This window comes from Indicator indicator, chromosome 3 (assembly GCF_027791375.1).
Source record: "Indicator indicator isolate 239-I01 chromosome 3, UM_Iind_1.1, whole genome shotgun sequence".
NCBI lineage: Eukaryota > Metazoa > Chordata > Aves > Piciformes > Indicatoridae > Indicator > Indicator indicator.
The window spans coordinates 1,601,131-1,620,134 of NC_072012.1; the positions used below are offsets into that span (position 1 = coordinate 1,601,131).

A 19,004-nucleotide genomic window follows, 5' to 3' on the forward strand; every position below is an offset into this window, starting at 1 on the left:
CCACTGGCTGGAAAAGGGGAAACATAACTCCAGTTTTCAAAAAGGGCAAGAAGGATGACCCAGGGAACTGCAGACCAGCCAATGTCACCTCTGTGCCTGGTAAGATCATGGAGCAGAGCCTCCTGGAGGCACTGCTGAGACAGAAGAATAGTGAAGAGGTGATTGGGTACAGTCAGCATGGCTTCACCAAGGGAAAATCCTGCCTGACAAACCTGGTGGCCTTCTGTGACAAGGTCACAACATTAATAGATGAAGGCTGAGAAAGTGATATCATTTACTTGGACCTGAGCAAAGCCTTCAACACTGTCCTGCACCACAGCCTGGTCTCCAAACTGGTGCAGTCTGGTTTGATGGATGGGTAAAGAACTGGCTTGATGGCTGCACCCAAAGAGTGGCTGTCAATGGCTCCATGTCCCAGTGGAGGCCAGTGACAAGTGGAGTCCCTCAGAGATCAGTACTGGGACCAGGCTTGTTCAACATCTTTGTTGGGGACAGAGGCAGTGGTGTTGAGGCAGCCTCAGCAGGTTTGCTGATAACACCAAGCTGTGTGGTGCAGCAGACAGGCTGGAGGGAAGGGATCCATCCAGAGGGACCTGGACATGCTGCAGAGCTGGGCACAAGCCAACCTCAGGAGGTTCAACAAGACCAAGTGCAAGGTCCTGCAGCTAGGTTGGGGCAATCCCAAGCACTGATACAGGCTGGGCAGGGACTGGCTGGAGAGCAGCCCTGAAGAAAAGGCCTTGGGGGTGCTGGTAGATGAGAAGCTCAACAGGAGCCAGCAGTGAGCACTTGCAGCCCAGAGAACCAAGCAGAGCCTGGGCTGCAGCAAGAGAAGTGTGGCCAGCAGGGCCAGGGAGGGGATTCTCCCCGTCTGCTCCACTCTGCTGAGACTGCACCTGGAGCTCTGTGTCCAGTTCTGGAGCCTTTGTTACAAGAGGGATCTGGAGGTGCTGGAAGGTGTCCAGAGAAGGGCCACAAGGATGAGCAGAGGGCTGGAGCTGCTCTGCTGTGGAGACAGACTGAGAGAAATGGGGCTGTTCAGTCTGGAGAAGAGAAGGCTCCCAGGAGATGTTTTTGTGTCCTTCCAGGATGTGAAGGGGGCTACAAGAAAGCTGGGGAGGGACTTTTAGGGTGAGGGAGTGATAGGACTGGGGGGAATGGAGCAAAACTAGAAGTGGGTAGATTCAGATTGGATGTTAGGAAGAAGTTCTTCAGCATGAGGGTGGTGAGACACTGGCACAGGTTGCCCAGGGAGGTGGTGGAAGCCTCATCCCTGGAGGTTTTTGCAGCCAGGCTGGATGTGGCTGTGAGCAACCTGCTGTAGTGTGAGGTGTCCCTGGTCATGGCAGGGGGGTTGGAACTGGATGATCCTTGAGGTCCCTTCCAACCCTGACAATTCTATGATTGCACAGTAATTTAGATGGTTGTTCTTTATTGTCTTAGAGATACTGAGATTCCAACCCTGTGTGAAAGGTATGAAATATATTTTTCTGTAAAGCAATGTGGAATCTGAGGCTCGTAATTGTAGATAACAAATGTTTCATGTTTGTTTTTCAAGGTTGTTAATTTTCTTATAGCTGTTGAGGAATATACAGCCGTGATTCCTAAAAGAAAAATTACAAGAAGGAGTATTTTTGCTTTCATAAAACAATGGAGTCATAAAGCAAAATTTTCATTCAGTCAATGTAATGCTTGTCATGGAAACTTCAGAGCAGAAGTATCAGGAATGATGGTTTTATTTTCCTCTTCCTGTCTTTCCTCGTCTTTCTGTGGTATTTGCAACTCTCTGCTTGAAAGAGTTACTTTTAGCTGCAGGATCAACACTTCAAAGATTGAACTCAAAAACTAAGCATGAGATGGATCAAGCTACTCTTCCCTTCTTACTTATTTACATTTTGAATGAGCACCTACCAGAATATTATGCAAATTGTCATTGGATTTTCTGAGTCAGTTTTCTGTAGCTGTCTGTTGAACAGGGCTGTTTTGCAACAAGTGAATTACAAAAGGCGAATACAGAAGTGCTATACCAAAAAATTCTTTTTTCAAGTAGGTGAAAGTGGGAGACCTATATATTTTTATTTTTCCACTGCATCTAACTTTGCAAAACCACAGCTTTTTCTGGCCATGGGATCGAAGGGCATCACAGTATCACAGTACTTTAGAGGTCAGAAGGGTCCTCCAGAGATTGAGTCCAACCTCCCTGCCAGAGCAGGATCGCCCAGGGGAGTCTGCACAGGGATGCATCCAGGGGGGTTTGGAATGTGTCCAGAGAAGGAGACTCCACAACCTCTCTGGGCAGCCTGCTCCAGGGCTCTGTCACCCTCACTGGAAAGAAGTTTCTCCTCATGTTGAGCTGAAACCTTCTCTGTTCAAGTTTGTACCTGTTGTTCCTTGGCTTATTCCTGTGCACCACCCAAAAGAGCCTGGCCCCCTCCACTTGACACCCACCCCTCAGCTCTTGAGAGACATTGATCAGATCCCCTCTCAGCCTTCTCTTCTCCAGACTAAACAGCCCCAGGGCTCTCAGGCTCTCTTCACAGGGGAGATGCTCAAGTCCCCTAAGCATCCTCCTGGCTCTCCCTTGGACTCTCTCCAGCAGGTCTCTGTCTCTCTTGACCTGGGGAGTCCCAAACTGGACACAGGATTGCAGGTGTGGTCTGAGCAGGGCAGAGTAGAGAGGCAGAAGAACCTCCCTAGCCCTGCTGGCCACACTTTCCTTGCTGCACCCCAGGATGCCATTGGCTCTCTTGGCCACAAGGGCACATTGCTGTCCCATGCAGAACTTGCTGCCCACCAGCACTCCAAGGTCTTTCTCTGTGGAACTGTTTTCCAGCAGGGCAGCCTCTAACCTGTCCTGGTGCCTATTTGTGTTCCTCCCCAGATGCTGTGCTTGTCCTTATTGAACTTCATGAGCTTTGCCTGCACCCAGCTCTCAGCTTGTCCAGAGCTGGACTTGTTATTACATGTCTCCAGTTTCTTTTTCACTGCATACATGTAGTTGCATCAATTAAATATCATCTGAGGAAAAGAAACTTATATTGGATTTACTCTAGAAAGATGAAATTTCAAGATGAAGATAACAGCTACGTAATAAAGATACAAGCAGTTATTTGTAGTTTTTTTCCCCCCAAAACATGGATAACTTAAAATATATCCATACATACTTACCTACAATAATAAGCTGTTTCATGGGAAGACTTTAGTCTGTGGTACCAGAATAACTGAAATGTCCAATACACTTATATGAAGCCATGCCTTAAATTTAAATAATATTTAGGTTGAAGTACAATTTGTTTGGAAAATAACTTTAAGGAAAAAAAAAAAAGAATGAAACAAACCAACAAATCAAATCCTGATTTTTATTTTTTTTTTTAGGATTCTTCTGGTGCTGGCTTCTGCTCAGCTATGCCTTACAAACTCAGAGCATCATTCTCTAGGTCTTGTTTACCAAGTCTATTCCCATTCTGTGTGGAGTCAAGTTACCTCCACATCTGAAATGACTCCTCTCCCTTGGTAGTCCAAGATTTCCTAATGAAAGCTATGATCATATAGGCACTAGTGTGTCTTCGTGCATCATCTGAACCCTGTCACTGGTTTACTGTAAGTTTTTTTACTGTAAATGAAGATAAGCCAATATTAAACTTATTTTCATCCGTTATTGAAGTATGTGAAAAACTGAACAATGTGGAATTGATTACCAGGCTTCAGAAGTATCTTTACAAGAGCTGGATTTAGAATAATTTGTGTTCTACTGAGTATTGCTTTTGCAGTATTAATCTGCTTTAGTGGCTCACTACTAACGTTTTGGTGAGAATAGCAGAGGGGAGGCCTAGTTATAGTGGCTGAAGGAAGGTTGGGAAAGGATCATTCTCACTTTCCAGTTGAGGAGTGTACTGCCTTTTACCTTTCATTTGTTTCTTTCATCCCTTTAAGTCCTGTGAACTCAGGGCAGGTTCCCCCATCCTTCCTTTGCTGACCTAGGAAAACCAAAGCCCTGTAAGTACGTGCAAAGGGGAACTCAGATAACAGCTTCTCCAGCCCTCCTAATCCCCCTGGCTCTGCTGATCTGATTTTGGTCTGTAAGCAGCTTCAGTTTGGGGGTCTGTTTTAAAGGACCACATCTAAATGATAGCTTTCTGAAATGCTCCTGTAGCCTTTTGTGCATTCCCTACCCTTTCTTAGGCACTGCTCTTTTCATCATGCCTGAAAGTTACTGACCCGGTTGACCAAATACAACCACTTCAATTAGGTAGGTACTTGTGTTTTCCTTACAAAAGTTAACTTTTCTCTCTCTGAAAACAGGTAAAAATCATGCTTTTTGAACACCACTCTTTTTTTCTATGTTAACAAAAAGCGTGTGGAAAGAACATGAATGTGGATGTTTTTGTCAGTGGTTGACTCTGCTTTGGAATCAACGTTTTACTTTGTGAGAAAGTTCCTTTGCCCTCTGCTGGTTTTGCTTGTTCAGCAGACAGCCTGCATAGCTCTTACCTTATCTGGAAGGCTGGGTCACTGTCAAAGCAGTACAGCTGGTGTTGCAGAGAAATGTTGTGTCCGTTTCTCATTCCTGCAGAAGTTGAATCTTTTGTATCTGGAAGAGGGATGAGAGTCACAGTGGAACTCTTTTTAGAGGAACAGTATAAAACCAGCACCACGCAGCAGCACAAGGTGTTAGTGATGCTAACTGCTGATGCATGTCCCAGGAGATGGTGACACTTTGGGGAAATTAATTCCCATTTTGTGATCTGTCAGTTCTTATCTCTTGAAATTATTAACATAAATACAAAGGTTTAATAGCAAGTATTGTTGAAATCTTGCACTAAAAAATAGAAATCACTGGAATCACTGAGGCTGGAACAGACCTTCAAGATTGAGCCCAACCATAACCCAACTACGATGACCACTAAACCATATCCTGAAGCACCACATCTATGGCTTCTTGAATACCTCCAGGGATGGCAACTCCACCACCTCCCTGGGCAGCCTGTTCCAGTGTCTCATCACTCTCTCAGTGAAGAAGTTTTTCTTAATGTCCAATCTAAACCTCCTCTGTCACAACTTAAACCCTTTCCTTCTTGTCCTGTCAGTAGTTACTTGGGAAAAGAGACCAAAGACAAATGTTTAAGAGCACTTGATGCTGTGTTACTGAATAAAGATAAGGGAAGATAAGGGAAATATGGTCCTAGATGTGGAATCTGTCACTGTTAATTGGCAGTACTTCAGCAGAAATACTTCAAGATATATTAGCATTGGATTGATTTTGTGACTGGCTCCTGTGTAATTTGACATTTCTGCAATAGTGACGTTAAGAAAGCACTTCTGGTTTTATACACCTGCTACCAAATGGATAGCTAGTTCTTCAGGTCTGAGTACTTTCTGATGATTATTTTTTTTTCTCCAATGTATGGAAAGTGTAAATTAGCACTGCAAGGCAGGAGGTAGGTTTGCAATGTTTTACTTAATGTACTGAGTCCTGTCGTGGTTGAAATTGTTGAATTTTTGTTAGGGAAGTGGAAATGTTATGGTCAGAATGTTGAAGACTGATAACTATTGAGGTTTTAATTATTGTTCACTCTCTCCTTAGAAACAGGCAACATTATTCTGTGTGTTCTCGATAACTATAGGTTTATGGCTTAATACAATGAAGTAACTTTGTCCTTTTGTGACTTACTGTTGCAGTCAGGCCATTCAACTTAACTGGAAATTTAGAGGTAAATTCCTCAGGGTCTGGATTGTTGCCTCCTGAAACAGTAGTACTTTTCTACACGAACACTTAGTGGGGTTGCAAAGGTATAAAGTATCACAGTCTCACAGTATATCAGAGGTTGGAAGGGACCTCGAGATCATCGTGTCCAACCCCCCTGCCAAAGTAGGATCACCTAGGATAGTCTGCACAGGAATGCATCCAGGTGGGTTCTGAAAGTCTCTAGAGAAGGAGACTCCACAACTCCCCTGGGCAGCCTGTTCCAGTGCTCTGTCACCCTCACTGTAAAGAAGTTTCTCCTCATCTTGAGATGAAATCTTCTATGTTCTAGTTTGAACCCATTGTTCCTTGGCTTATTCCTGTGCACCACCCAAAAGAGCCTGGCCCCCTCCTCCTGACACCCACCCCTCAGATATTGATAGACATTGATCAGATCCCCTCTCAGTTTTCTCTTCTCAAGACTAAACAGTACTGCTTTCTTTCTTCCCCTCACCTCTTTGCCCTATTAAAACAGACCTCATGATGAATCCTTGGGAGCAGAGATGATTCTGGTTTTATTTAACTTTGTAAATCTGCCTCCAAGACCAGGAGTCATGATTCCAGCAAAGTGTAGAAGCATGATGTGCCACTGAATTTGGAAGCTCTAGCAAGAGTGGCTTAATAGAAGGAGCTCATGGGAATTGGTGGTTCAACCCCTGGTAACCAACCCTGTATTGACTTTTGCTCATCATCTAACCACTTTCTTCTTTCCTTTCTTGGAAGTGTGTATTAAAACATCAGGAGTCCTTGTGGCAAAGCGAAGAGCAGACAGAGGGCTGTTTGTACTAATGAGTGTTACAATGAGAAGACCTACTGGTGTTCAGGGGTTGCAGACAGTCATGAGATGTTTTTATTTATACCTAATATTAATTGTATGTGTGCATGTGTATAACCATTGCATATAATGTCCTAGTGGCTGCTGACTTTGTTGTTGTTGCATCAGCTTTACTGTGTTGCTTATGTTCTGTTTTTCTTTTTTCTATGGGCAGGTATTTAATTAGTCAAGGAGCACATGTAGGGGCTGTAAATAGTGAAGGAGACACTCCATTACATATTGCTGAAGAGGAGGCAATGGAAGAGCTGCTTCAGAATGAAGTAAATAGACAAGGTAATTTTGAATACAGAAGAATGGGTTTGTGCATTGGACACTAAATATATTTTTGCAAATTCACACTGAATTAGGAATTTTTAAGTTGCTCAATTTATTTTCTAAAGGCAATTGTCAATACAATGTACAGTGCTCAAGCTGTCTGCTAGGTGTTTTTACTCAGCCTGGCCTCTTGTGAAGAAAGATCAGAAGTGCTGGATAAGGAATCTTACACTGCACTTGTTTTAGGCCTGCAAACTTATGATGAACCTTTAAGTTCCTCCTTGTTTTGTGTGCTCTTCTGAGAGCACTATATAGATGAGCATTCATGTTAATGGGTAGGTATCAAGTTTTGACAGTAAGCTTTGAAAGTCTACCCTTTAAATTGATGCACCTTGCTCACAGAATGTTGGTACTCCTGGCAGTGCTGTCTTTAGAGGAGACTAGCATTTTAAAAAGGGCATTACTAGCATTTAAAAAAGGCATACTGATTGATCTTTCTCTGCTTTTTTTTAACCCCTTCCTTACACTGCTGGTTTCTGTGTTCCAAGCCTCAGATGGGTTTTCCAATGAGAGGTCTCTCAAAGTTTCCATTCCACAAGGGAAAGGATATTGTTGTTGACTGACCCTCTTGAATCCAATAGAAATGCACTGCTATATCACAACTTCCAGTGCAAGAACTGGAGTGATGTGGTTTGAGTTATGTTTTATAATGAAGGAAGATCATGCTAGGGGACTGCATCTCCATTGTTCTGAGACCCCTGTATACCTTTTAAAAGGCTTCTTCCTCCTTGGCTTTTTTTCCCCTTGTAGCACGGTATTTCCCCCTTAAGGCAAGAGTTGCACAATTTAAGAGTAAAATAGTAATTGCTTCCAGCTTTGCCTTGTTGTAAGTTGTATGGTTAAACCTGTATAATGGTCAAAGCACATGGGAAGAAGAAAACGGATGATACAGTATGCAGGGAAATAAGAGCTATCTTCTGATCACAGAATCACAGAAACATTCAGGTTGGAAAAGACCCTCAGCATCACCAAGTCCAACCCAGAACCCTGCTCTACAAGGCTCACCCCTAAGCCATAGCTCCAAGCACCACATCCAAACCACCTTGAAACACATCCAGGCTTGGGGACTCCACCACCTCCCTGGGCAGCACATTCCAATCCCTGACCACTCTAATGTCCAGTCTAAACATACCCAGTCACAGCTTGAGGCCATTCCCTCTTGTTCTATCACTACCTACCTGTGAGAAGAGACCAGCAGCAACCTCTCCACAAGATCCTTTCAATGAGTTGTAGCCAGCAATGAGGTCTCTCCTCAGCCTCCTCTGTTTCACACTTAACCATCCCCAGCTCCTTCAGATTTATTCCCCAGGCCCTCCCCCGGCTTCGTTGCCCTCTTCTGCACTGGCTCTAGCTGATTCACAGAAGCAGACTGTAGATGTGACAAAGGCTTTGACTCAATGATTTGGTGGCCTAAGCAGTTTTGATTTAACAATTTGAACAGTTAACACGTACAGAACATCAGGTTAGGTAGTTCTGAATTTATTTTTAAATTTTTTTTGTCTGTGCTACAGGTTTTCAATTAGTTTGGAAAGAAAACATTTTCTTTTTTTTTTCCTAATAGTAGTGTCAGTCTTTGCTGGACAGTTGTTGCTGGACTGTTCTTCAACCTAAATTCTTTAAGGTTGATTTTGCAGTGTTTGACTTCACTGATGTATTATTCTAACTCTAGTAGTTGTTTGTAAAATGACATATTTTGGTGGAAGAACTCTTCCAAAGCCTCTTACTTATATGTTTCTTCTAAGAAACAAAAAAACAAACTAAAATAAAACAAAAAAAAACTTTAAAAAAATAGTATTTTATTTTAAAATATATATGTATATATGTTTATGGGTATAGAGGTGGGGGTTCTGTGTACATATATATATATGCATATATATTTACAGACACACATACATGAATGCTTTTGTATATGTGTATTTTCCCCAGCTTGTTTTGCTTTTAGACCTCTTAGGAGTTGCAGTGTCACAGAAGCAGAGCAGAAAGCATGCAGCCATCCCTCCTTCTGAATTTGCATCTGAAGGTGTCAGAACTTGGGGCTTTTACCTGCAGGGGTGAAATAATAGGAAATACTTCATGCTTATGAATTAGAATGGAATAGAAAGGGTATGGATCCCAATGTGAACTTGTATCTTACTAACTCATGATAGAGCTGTCTCAGCACTAATGTTTGAATCATGTGCTTTTGGTGGCAGCCTTAACTTGCAAGTAAAGTTACTGTTATGTAAATACTGGTTATTTAGCCATTATCATGATCACTGGGAAAGTGTCTCATTGTGTGTGTGTTGTGCCCAGGGAAGTTAATGGCTCTAGAAGAGGAACTTAATTGTTTATCTTACTGTGGAGCCAATGCTGCTGCGTTGTGACAGTTCAGTCTTTGACGATAGATGTGGCTGAATGCAGTTACCCCTCCAGCTTTAGCATTGCTCCTCATATAAAATAAAGCAGTGCTGCAGTTTTGGTCACACAAGTCAACTACAGGCTCTGGGGAATGATCTGCCCTGTCTCAGTATTAGCAGTCATGGAAGATCAGCCTGTTCAGTTTGAAAAGGAACAAACCTGGGCCCCAAAAAATGTTACCTCTGTGTAGGTAAAGCATGCAACACAAAAGGAAAGTAGATGTTTTCTGCAGCATTCTTGCCTTGCAACCTTGCCACATGTGTTCATTCCTACATTGATTAGCTTCATTATTGTGTTGCATAGTTAATACTGTGAGTGTGGCTTCCTACATATTGACATCAACAGTCCAAGTGTCATATTGACATCAGCAGTGACATTCACTGTGCTTTCAGGTAAATGTAAGTGATGACATTTTGATGTTTGCTTCTGTTAGAAATCTGAGAAGCATCACCATATTAAATCACCTTTTTTGCTACTTTCGCAGACCTGCAGTCTTTATGGGAAAAATTCCAAGAACGTTCCAGTTGTGTAACTGTTCAGCCTTCTACAGATGATCATCTTATAGTTATGCACACTTTTTACAGGAATCAAATGATATTCTAAGGACATGTTTAACTACAGGCCAAAAAATGGGAGCCTCTGGAGATGGTCGATTCATAGAAGTAAATAATACAACACAGTTCAGCTCTATGGGAAGTTACAGCATTAATAAAATGAAAGATCTTCAGTGTCTGCTCATCCTCTTTAGCACGCAGACTCCAAAATCTGTCTAGAGAGGAGACGGTCAGTGATCCAGACTAACCTGCACAGGATCACAGGATGTTAGGGTTGGAATAGAAGTCCAACCTTCCTACCAGAGCAGGACCATAGAATCCAGTGCAAGTCACAGAGGAATGCATCCAGATGGGGCTTGAAACTCTACAGAAGGAGACTCCCCAACCTCTTTGGGCAGCCTGTTACAGTGCAGTGAACAGTGAAGAAGTTCCTCCTCATGTTGAGGTGGAACCTCCTGTGCTGTTTTACAAGTTCTGTTGTAAGGAGCATTGGACATGAAAGAAGAGAGCTTTTAGAGTAATACCGTCCAGTGTCTATCCTTTACTTATTCTCATCTCCATATTTGACCCTTACAAATTGTGGCCTTTGGTTCAGGTGTCTTTTTTTCTGTGTCTTCTTGTGTGGGCCACCTGTGTTCTGAGCATATAGCAGGAGCCTGTTGATGTAATGGACCATGCAGTAATTCTAAACTAATGCACTAACTGTCCTGTAAGGGACACGATGAAAGTAGGGAAAGCATTTTTCTACCCTAATCCTCACAGCAGGATTATTTGCTTTACTTTTTAAGCCTAGTTTACTTTTATACTTTGTGAGAAAAAAAATTACATACATGCCCAGGTAAGGTATAAAGGTCTTTTGACACAGTTACAGACACTTCAAAAATAGCAAAACAAAGAGTTTTATGGAAATTATTTTGAAGTAGTGTTGAAGAACTCTTTTTGTATGCTGTGTGTTTTAACTGTTTCGTGTGTTACACACAAAACTTCTCCTTGGACCTGTTCTGTTGTTTTTCCATATGGCTGATATCTTTATCATAGGGCAGTATCATGTGTATAGGTGCAATTTCAATCTTAATCTTGATTTATAGTAGTAGTAGTAGTTACAATTCCTTGACATGCTTCCCTGTGTTTCTGCTCTGCAGTGTTTCAACCTGTGATAGTTGTCGAAGTTGCCTTTTGCCAGTAGCACAGTTTTCATCTGCACTGGTGAAAACTAGCAGACTTAGAATCATAGAATTGTCAGGGTTGGAAGGGACCTCAAGGATCATCCAGTTCCAACCCCCCTGCCATGGGCAGGGACACCTCACACCACATCAGGTAGCTCACAGCCACATCCAGTCTGCCCTTCAAAACCTCCACCACCTCCCTGGGCAACCTCTTCCAGCATCTCACCACCCTCATGGGGAAGAATTTCCTCCTAACATCCAATTTGAATCTTCCATTTCTAGTTTTGCTCTATTCACCTCAGTCCTATCACTCCCTGACACCCTCAAAAGTCCCTCCCCAGCTTTCTTGTAGCCCCCTTCAGATACTGGAAGGGCACAAGAAGGTCTCCTGGGAGCCTTCTCTTCTCCAGACTGAACAGCCCCAACTCTCTCAGTCTGTCTCCATAGCAGAGCAGCTCCAGCCCTCTGCTCATCCTCATGGCCCTTCTCTGGACACCTTCCAGCACCTCCAGATCCTTCTTGTAATAGGGGCTCCAGAACTGGATGCAGTATTGCAGGAGGGGTCTCACCAGAGTTGTGCAGAGGGGGAGAATCCTCTCCCTCGACCTGCTGTCTGCGCTTCTCTTGATTTGAGAGATGTGGCTTTAGTCTCAGCCAGTCTTGGCCCATTTTAAATGTTGCCTCTCCTCAGGTCTTGAGTAGGGTTGAGTGTAATGGCTAGAAGCCATTTTTTAAGCTGTTTATCATCAGATGTCCCCTGAAAATTATTTTTAACTGTCTAAGCAGTTAGTTTGAATTATAGGAAACATTCTTGTGAGGTGAGTTAGTGGGGATAGGTGACTTGAGGTGAATCAGGAGTTCATGCTCCAGCCTGGCAGCTATTCAGTAGTTGTCAGAGAGATCACTTCTTTTCCAAGGAAAGGCAAGTTTTCCTCACTCTTCATTATAGGTAAACCTAAGGAGACTCTTGGGGGTGTCTTGCTCAAGTCAGTTTTGTTTATGTGGATAAAATGTGAACTATTACAGTTGTATATAAACATTCACTACCCGAAGTAAGAAGTGGGTCGATCTCCCATGCAGGATCTATAAAACATGCCTTTATATGGCTGAGGAGGCCTGAAACAGTGATTCAGCATTTACACTACGGCTGAATTTCATCGCTGACCGGCGCTCTGCATGCAAACCTCTTTGGGGCTGTTGAATAACACTTGTTGATCGGGGAGGGGGTTGGGGTGGGTGGGGAATAAATAAAAAAGAAAGCATTTAGCAATAAATTATTAATGATTTAAGAAGTTGTTGTGCTGCCAGGGAGGTGAAGCAGTGCAACTGGTGGTGAGAGCAAAGCCTCCAGCTGAAGCGGGGCTAGGAGGCAGCGCATTGCCATCTATGGGCCGGATGAAGAAAGTGTTTGAAACGGGCGATGAGCATTTGCCTTTTCCCTGATGTCTTGGTAGAGTCTGGAAAACAAAAGCGAGGAGAAAGGGCCGTACAAGGTGTAATGAAAGGCTGTTTACATTCTGTTTTCTCTAGTTAATAATGGCAATTGTATTTGACCTCTCGGAGCAGCTTTCTCTTCTATGACACAAAGTTTGATTCCCATTTTCATGCCAGTTGTTATTGCAGGATGCTTTGTTTAGGTTGGCAAAATTCTCGTACTTCCTTCTGGTGAAGTATGATGGAAATTGATGCAGTCATTAGTCTTCCGCAGCCATTATCACAGAACATTAGAGGTTGGAAGAGACCTCCAGAGACCATGGGGTCCAACCCCTCTGCTTCGGCAGGGGGGATGTATAGAATCATAGAATCAGTCAGAGTTGGAAGGCACCACAAGGATCATCCAGTTCCAACCCCCCTGCCATGGGCAGGGACACCTCACACTACAGCAGGCTGGCCAGAGCCTCATCCAGCCTGGCCTTAAACACCTCCAGGGATGGGGCCTCAACCACCTCCCTGGACAACCCATTCCAGGCTCTCACCACTCTCATGGGGAAGAACTTCTTCCCCACATCCAGCCTGAATCTCCCCACTTCCAGCTTTGTTCCATTCCCCCTAGTCCTGTAACTACCTGAGATCCTAAAAAGTCCCTCCCCAGCTTTCTTGTAGCCCCCCTTCAGATACTGGAAGGCCACAATAAGGTCACCTCGGAGCCTTATCTTATATATTATTTGGGCTTCAGAAACCCAGTCGGTTATGATATTGATAGAAGTCTATATTCAGTTCTCTTTCTGCAAAAGTGTTAGTATTTTGACACAATTTTCTGAGTCTTTAGGCATACTTGGAAAGTATGCTTAGACATTAGCCATTGGAAGCTCAACATCAGGGTTTAGGAAGAACTTGCTCTTTGTTCTTCCTGTATACAAACATACATCAAAAGGACCAGCCACACACATAAACAATTTCACTCATAAATTCTTCAGGTGGAGATGGTCACTCAATTACTGGTAAGAATTCACAGTTAGAACTTGGGCATGCAAAACCAGGATGCACATAAACATGATTAACAGATTTATAACCTGTTCATTTGTGTAGTAGTGTTTTGCAGGCAAAACTAACAAGTACGTGATAGCACTCAAGAATCTGTTGATCTGCAGATCAGAATGATCTGTGTCATCCTGGGGGCAGGCAAACCTCATGAAGTTCAATAAGGACAAGTGCAGGGTCCTGCACCTGGGGGGGAATACCAATAGGCACCAGGACAGGTTAGAGACTGTCCTGCTGGAAAGCAGCTCCACAGAGAAAGACCTTGGAGTGCTGGTGGACAGCAAGTTCTGCAGGGAACAGTAATGTGCCCTTGTGGCCAAGAGAGCCAATGGCATCCTGGGGTGCAGCAAGAAAAGTGTGGCCAGCAGGGCTAGGGAGGTTCTTCCCCACCTCTACTCTGCTCTGCTGAGACCACAGCTGCAATCCTGTGTCCAGTTTGGGGCTCGCCAGGTCAAGAGAGACAGAGACCTGCTGGAGAGAGTCCAAGGGAGAGCCAGGAAGATGCTTAGGGGACTTGAGCATCTCCCCTGTGAAGAGAGCCTGAGAGCCCTGGGGCTGTTTAGTCTGGAGAAGAGAAGGCTGAGAGGGGATCTGATCAATGTCTCTCAAGAGCTGAGGGGTGGGTGTCAAGGGGAGGGGGCCAGGCTCTTTTGAGTGGTGCTCAATACTAAGCCAAGGAAACTTGACCAGAGAAGGTTTCAGCTCAACAGGAGGAGAAACTTCTTTCCAGTGAGGGTGACAGAGCCCTGGAGCAGGCTGCCCAGAGAGGTTGTGGAGTCTCCTTCTCCGGGCACATTCCAACCCCACCTGGATGCATTCCTGTGCAGACTCCCCTGGGTAATCCTACTCTGGCAGGGCAGTTGGACTGGGTGGTCTCTGGAGGTTCCTTCCAACCTCTAACATTCTGTGATTATCAGCACATTATTGATTCAAAGCTCCTGTTTTTTGTGTCAGGCTCACAGAGCTTATTAGCCAGGTAAAATTTAATCTCTATCCAGATTTTAATCATGGGTTGTCTTGAGAGTTTTAGGAACTCTCATGCATTTAATTTTTACCACAGCTTCTTTCAAAGAAGAACAGTTTGGCTTTTTCCTCTGCTTAGTGATTCAACAGTCTTTATGTATCTTCCTGCATCTTGCAGATTTAGCCTCTAGATTAAGGATTTTCGTTCATTTCTGATAAAACATATTTATATTGATTTTTATTAAATAGCCAACACCAAACTGATTGTTTCAGTTCAGGGTGAGTCTAGGAATTTGGTCAGCTGCTTTCTACACTTAATATATATAACCTACCTCAGTTATTTTTTGATACTTAGTAACTAAGTTTTATCCTTTTATCTATTCCTAGCATGAAGTTTTATCAGATTCACTCAAAGAACAGAACCTTTTCTCTGACTGATCTTTCTTTGTGTTTTGTTTTGCTTTTCATTATTTTTTTGTCTGTTTTTTAATGTATTTATAGACAGGAAATATCTGTTACAGTCTGAATTGACCAAAGGAGAGTACAAAAGAAGCAAACTGTGTTGCAGAGTGGTTGTATGCTACTGCAAACCAAACAAATGATAGGTTATGTTTCCAAAAGCATGCAATAATTACATTCCTTCTTTCTGCATTTCAGGAAATTTTGATTTGGCCATGTCATAGAATGGTCCGGGCCAGAAGGGACCTCCAAAGCTCATCCAGTCCAACCTCCCTGCACTCAGCAGGGACATCCCCAACTAGATCAGGCTGCCCAGGGCCTCCTCCAGCCTCACCTTGAATATCTCCAGGGAAGGAGCCTCAACCACCTCCCTGGGCAACCTCTTCCAGTGTTCCACCACCCTCATGCTAAAGAACTTGTTCCTCACATCCAATCTCAATCTGCTCTGCTCTAGTTTGAAGCCATTGTCCCTCATCCTGTCCCTGCAGCCCTTTGCAAACAGTCTCTCTGCAGCCTTCCTGTAGCCCCCTTCAGGTACTCAAAGGCTGCTCTTAGGTCTCCCTGGAACCTCCTCTTCTCCAGGCTGAACACCCCCAGCTCCCTCAGCCTGTCCTCATAGCAGAGCTGTTCCAACCCCCTGAGCATTTTCATGGCCTTCTTCTGGACCCTCTCCATCAGCTCCATGTCCTTCCTATACTGAGGGCTCCAGAGCTGCACACAGTACTCCAGGGGAGGTCTCAGCAGAGCAGAGTAAAAGTGGCAGAATCACCTCTCTGGCTCTGCTGGCAATGCTGCTTTGGATGCAGCCCAGGCTGTGATTTGCCTTCTGTGCTGCAAGCTCACCCTGCCTGCTCCTGTCCAGCTTCTCATCCATCAGCACCCCCAAGTCCTTTTCCTCAGGGCTGCTTTCTATCCCCTCCTCCCCCAGTCTGTATTGGTAGTGAGGATTGTTTGGAAAGGAGATGTTCTAGACTTGCATAGCCCTGTTTCAGTCTGCTTTGTGTGGTTGTGTTTTCATTAGTAGGAGAGTTATGTGATAGAAACAGGTCTGCTGGCAGTTCAGGCACAGATGAAGCTGTAGCAGGAAATGCTGAAAGAAGGTAGAATTAGACCTGAGCCAAGGAGTGTCTACCTCTGAAAGTGTTTTTAAAACCATCTTAACTTCTGTTTTGTAGGCTGTAAGGACTACTGTGGAGGTTTGTGTGTTTATCTACTGAATGAGTTCCTGTTTCTAGATTTCACTTCTTTTTATGATATCAGAGTTAATGTTTTACTCCACAAGAAATTCAAAAGAGGGAAACATATCTGAAGTCCCTGCAGACCAGTGTCCAAGATTAGGCAAACCATACACATAAACTGAGTTTGATGAAGGTTGGCCCACTGATTGTGTGTCAGAGGTCAACTCAGATATAGTTTATGTTCTGGCTGACTACAGTTCCTAAATCCTTTTTCCTCAGGAAAGGTTATCAGAACAGTGCATAGACAGAACAATGCTTGTGCAGAGTTCTCTGTAACATTCCTTACCTGTTCTGTTCTTGAGACCACTCCATGTGGTAGTAACTAAAACATGACAGCAAATATATGCTGTGCTTTGACCATTTAGGGTCTGGGGTGTTTTCAATCTGTTTAACCTGATGTGTACACTTGTTATATTGTGTCCTTCCTTTTTCATCAGTGTATGATATTTTTTGGTGGCATGTACTATTACATTTTATTTTAATTTTTTTTTTCACCTGAGTTATGAAGGAAGATTTCCAAAAGTTTGACTATTTGAATATAAGGTGCATGTTTCACAGTGTGGTAGAAGACAACCCAAAAATTTCTTTAGGAAGTCAGAAAAAAAATGGAGCTTTGTTTTTCTCATCAATGATGAGAAGCTAGACTGTTCCTCTTCCTATAGCTATCTCCTTGTTAAAATTGCAGTGGTTTTCTATTTTCTGCAGATATATCAAACTTAGGCTTGCATTTTGGTGCTTAGAAGGCTAAAATATATATTTTTTTCTCTTCTAAGCAAGTCACTTAAATGATTATTACTGTGTTGATAGACGTTTCTAACGTTTTAGTAGCTGGGTTTGTGTTTTGTTTTTCCTTTTTGGGGAAAAAAACTGCATTATGCATGCAAAATATCATGCAATAATGGGGGCTTCCTTAAGCTCTTGGGATTCATCTTCAAAAAGATATTCCTATCTAACCATGAATGTTACTCACATTTTTACTGTTACTGTATTGTATTTACATAAACAAGGTATATCACTTGTTGCACAACTGAATGAAGTACTTAAACTAAAATATTTTGTCTTCTCCCCCTTGTTCTCTGAATTAGGGGTTGATATAGAGGCAGCTCGAAAAGAAGAAGAACGAATAATGCTAAGAGATGCGAGACAGTGGCTCAACAGCGGTCATATCAATGATGTCAGGCACGCAAAGTCTGGTGGTACAGCGCTTCATGTAGCTGCTGCTAAGGGCTATACAGAAGTCTTAAAGTAAGTATGGCTTAAATGGAGGCTTTTCATATTTGCTTGTGTGGCTGTGGTAATGCTGCTTGGAATTGATAGGCTTGGACGCTTGTAACCTCCAGAAAATAACCAGCAGTGGAAAACAACACTTTCTAGAATTTAGAAATACATAGTTGTAGAATCACATAGAATTAACTAGCTTGGAAAAGACCTTGGAGATCATCAAGTCCAACCTATCACCCAGCACCATCGAATCAACTAAACCATGGCACTAAGTGCCTCGTCCAGTCTTTAAATTGTCTTCTCCTCAAAGTTTAATTTCATGTTTTCAAGTACTCATAAACCATGGTGCTGTTAGCTTTCTGCTTGAAATCCTTAAAAACAGGAAAACAGAGTGCAGTATTGAGCTTGAATAGTTACTTGAAAGAAGAAAGTTAACCAAAGACTTGCTTTGTTTTTAAATTTCACTGTGTAAACAAGCTTACTATGTTCTTAGAAAATGCCTATTAGCATGCTGGGTGATGAATATTTTTAAGGCACCGTGTTTGTCTGCATACTTAAAGCAGAGTTTGCAATCCAGACTGAATGTGGTTTTGTTTGGGGTATGTTTTTGACCTAAAGAATAGAGAATTTAATTTTGCTGTTTTGATATTGGTATTGAAAATCATGAGTCTTGAAATCTTTCTTGGAAAGCATCAGGCTTTTGGTGTCCTGTAATTTACAGGCAGCTTTTCATTAACACAATACAAGTCTATGCTGCTACAGAGGTTTAATTTGTTTTCATCAAAGCTCTCTGCCTTAGTGAAGTAAAGCATACTTAATAATACATTTACAGTCACAGCAAAGCAATGCATTTGACTGCTTAAGCTGTACTAGGAATAATTGTACGTGTTGTAATGTGAATGCAACTGAGCCCACACCCTGACTGTCTAGGTATTGCCACCTTTAATGTCTGCAGAGCCTTGTAATGTTTTGTCAACAGAAATTGAATGACAGAGCTGTCTTTGATCATTATAACCATTATATATAATGCATCAAGTGGGAGTTCTGCTTAAAAAAAACCCATCATGCTTCAACATGATGAAGAGACATTATCCAGCTGAAAGAGAAAAATTCTTGGTTTAGAACAGCACGCTGTGGTGGGTTGAGACTACCCCCTCCCCCAAGGAATTTTGGAGAATTACCCCCAAAATAAATCACCAGACTAGCTCAGTTGGTTTGAAAGCTGAATGAAACTGTATTTATAAAGGAAGCAAAATCTAAATGCAATATAAATATAAAATGCAATGAATATGTAGAAAATATATATTTACAATTTAGAAACAACAGAAGGATCCCCTTGAATTGTTCTCAGATCCCTCTGGGCAGTCAACAGGAACAGCTCACAATCTCCTCCCTTCTCCCTTCACCAGCACCTTCAGAGAGACAATACAAAGTCAATTCAGCCAGCAGAAGGTCAGGAAAGAGATCAGGGAGCAAGCCATGCAAGCCCTCAGAGAGCAAGAAGTGAAGAGAGGGAAAGAATAGTTTATGCAACTAACTTTTATCCCAGTTAGCAAGCAAATGGAATGGTACAGACATATCCAGGGTATTATTCTGTATCCAATGGTAACTTGTTCATCTTTTTACTATTTT

The 19,004-nt window shown here is 42.8% G+C and overlaps 1 protein-coding gene across 3 annotated transcripts in view; it reads left to right on the forward strand.

The window, feature by feature from the left end:
- PPP1R12A (protein phosphatase 1 regulatory subunit 12A) overlaps positions 1–19,004 on the forward strand; it is a 144,173-nt gene that overhangs the window by 66,992 nt on the left and 58,177 nt on the right. For all 3 annotated transcript variants that reach the window (XM_054399867.1, XM_054399868.1, XM_054399869.1), the window contains exons 3-4: positions 6,733–6,851; positions 17,237–17,396. In XM_054399867.1, the coding sequence (XP_054255842.1) occupies positions 6,733–6,851; positions 17,237–17,396 (279 nt within the window). The remainder of the gene's footprint in view (positions 1–6,732; positions 6,852–17,236; positions 17,397–19,004) is intronic.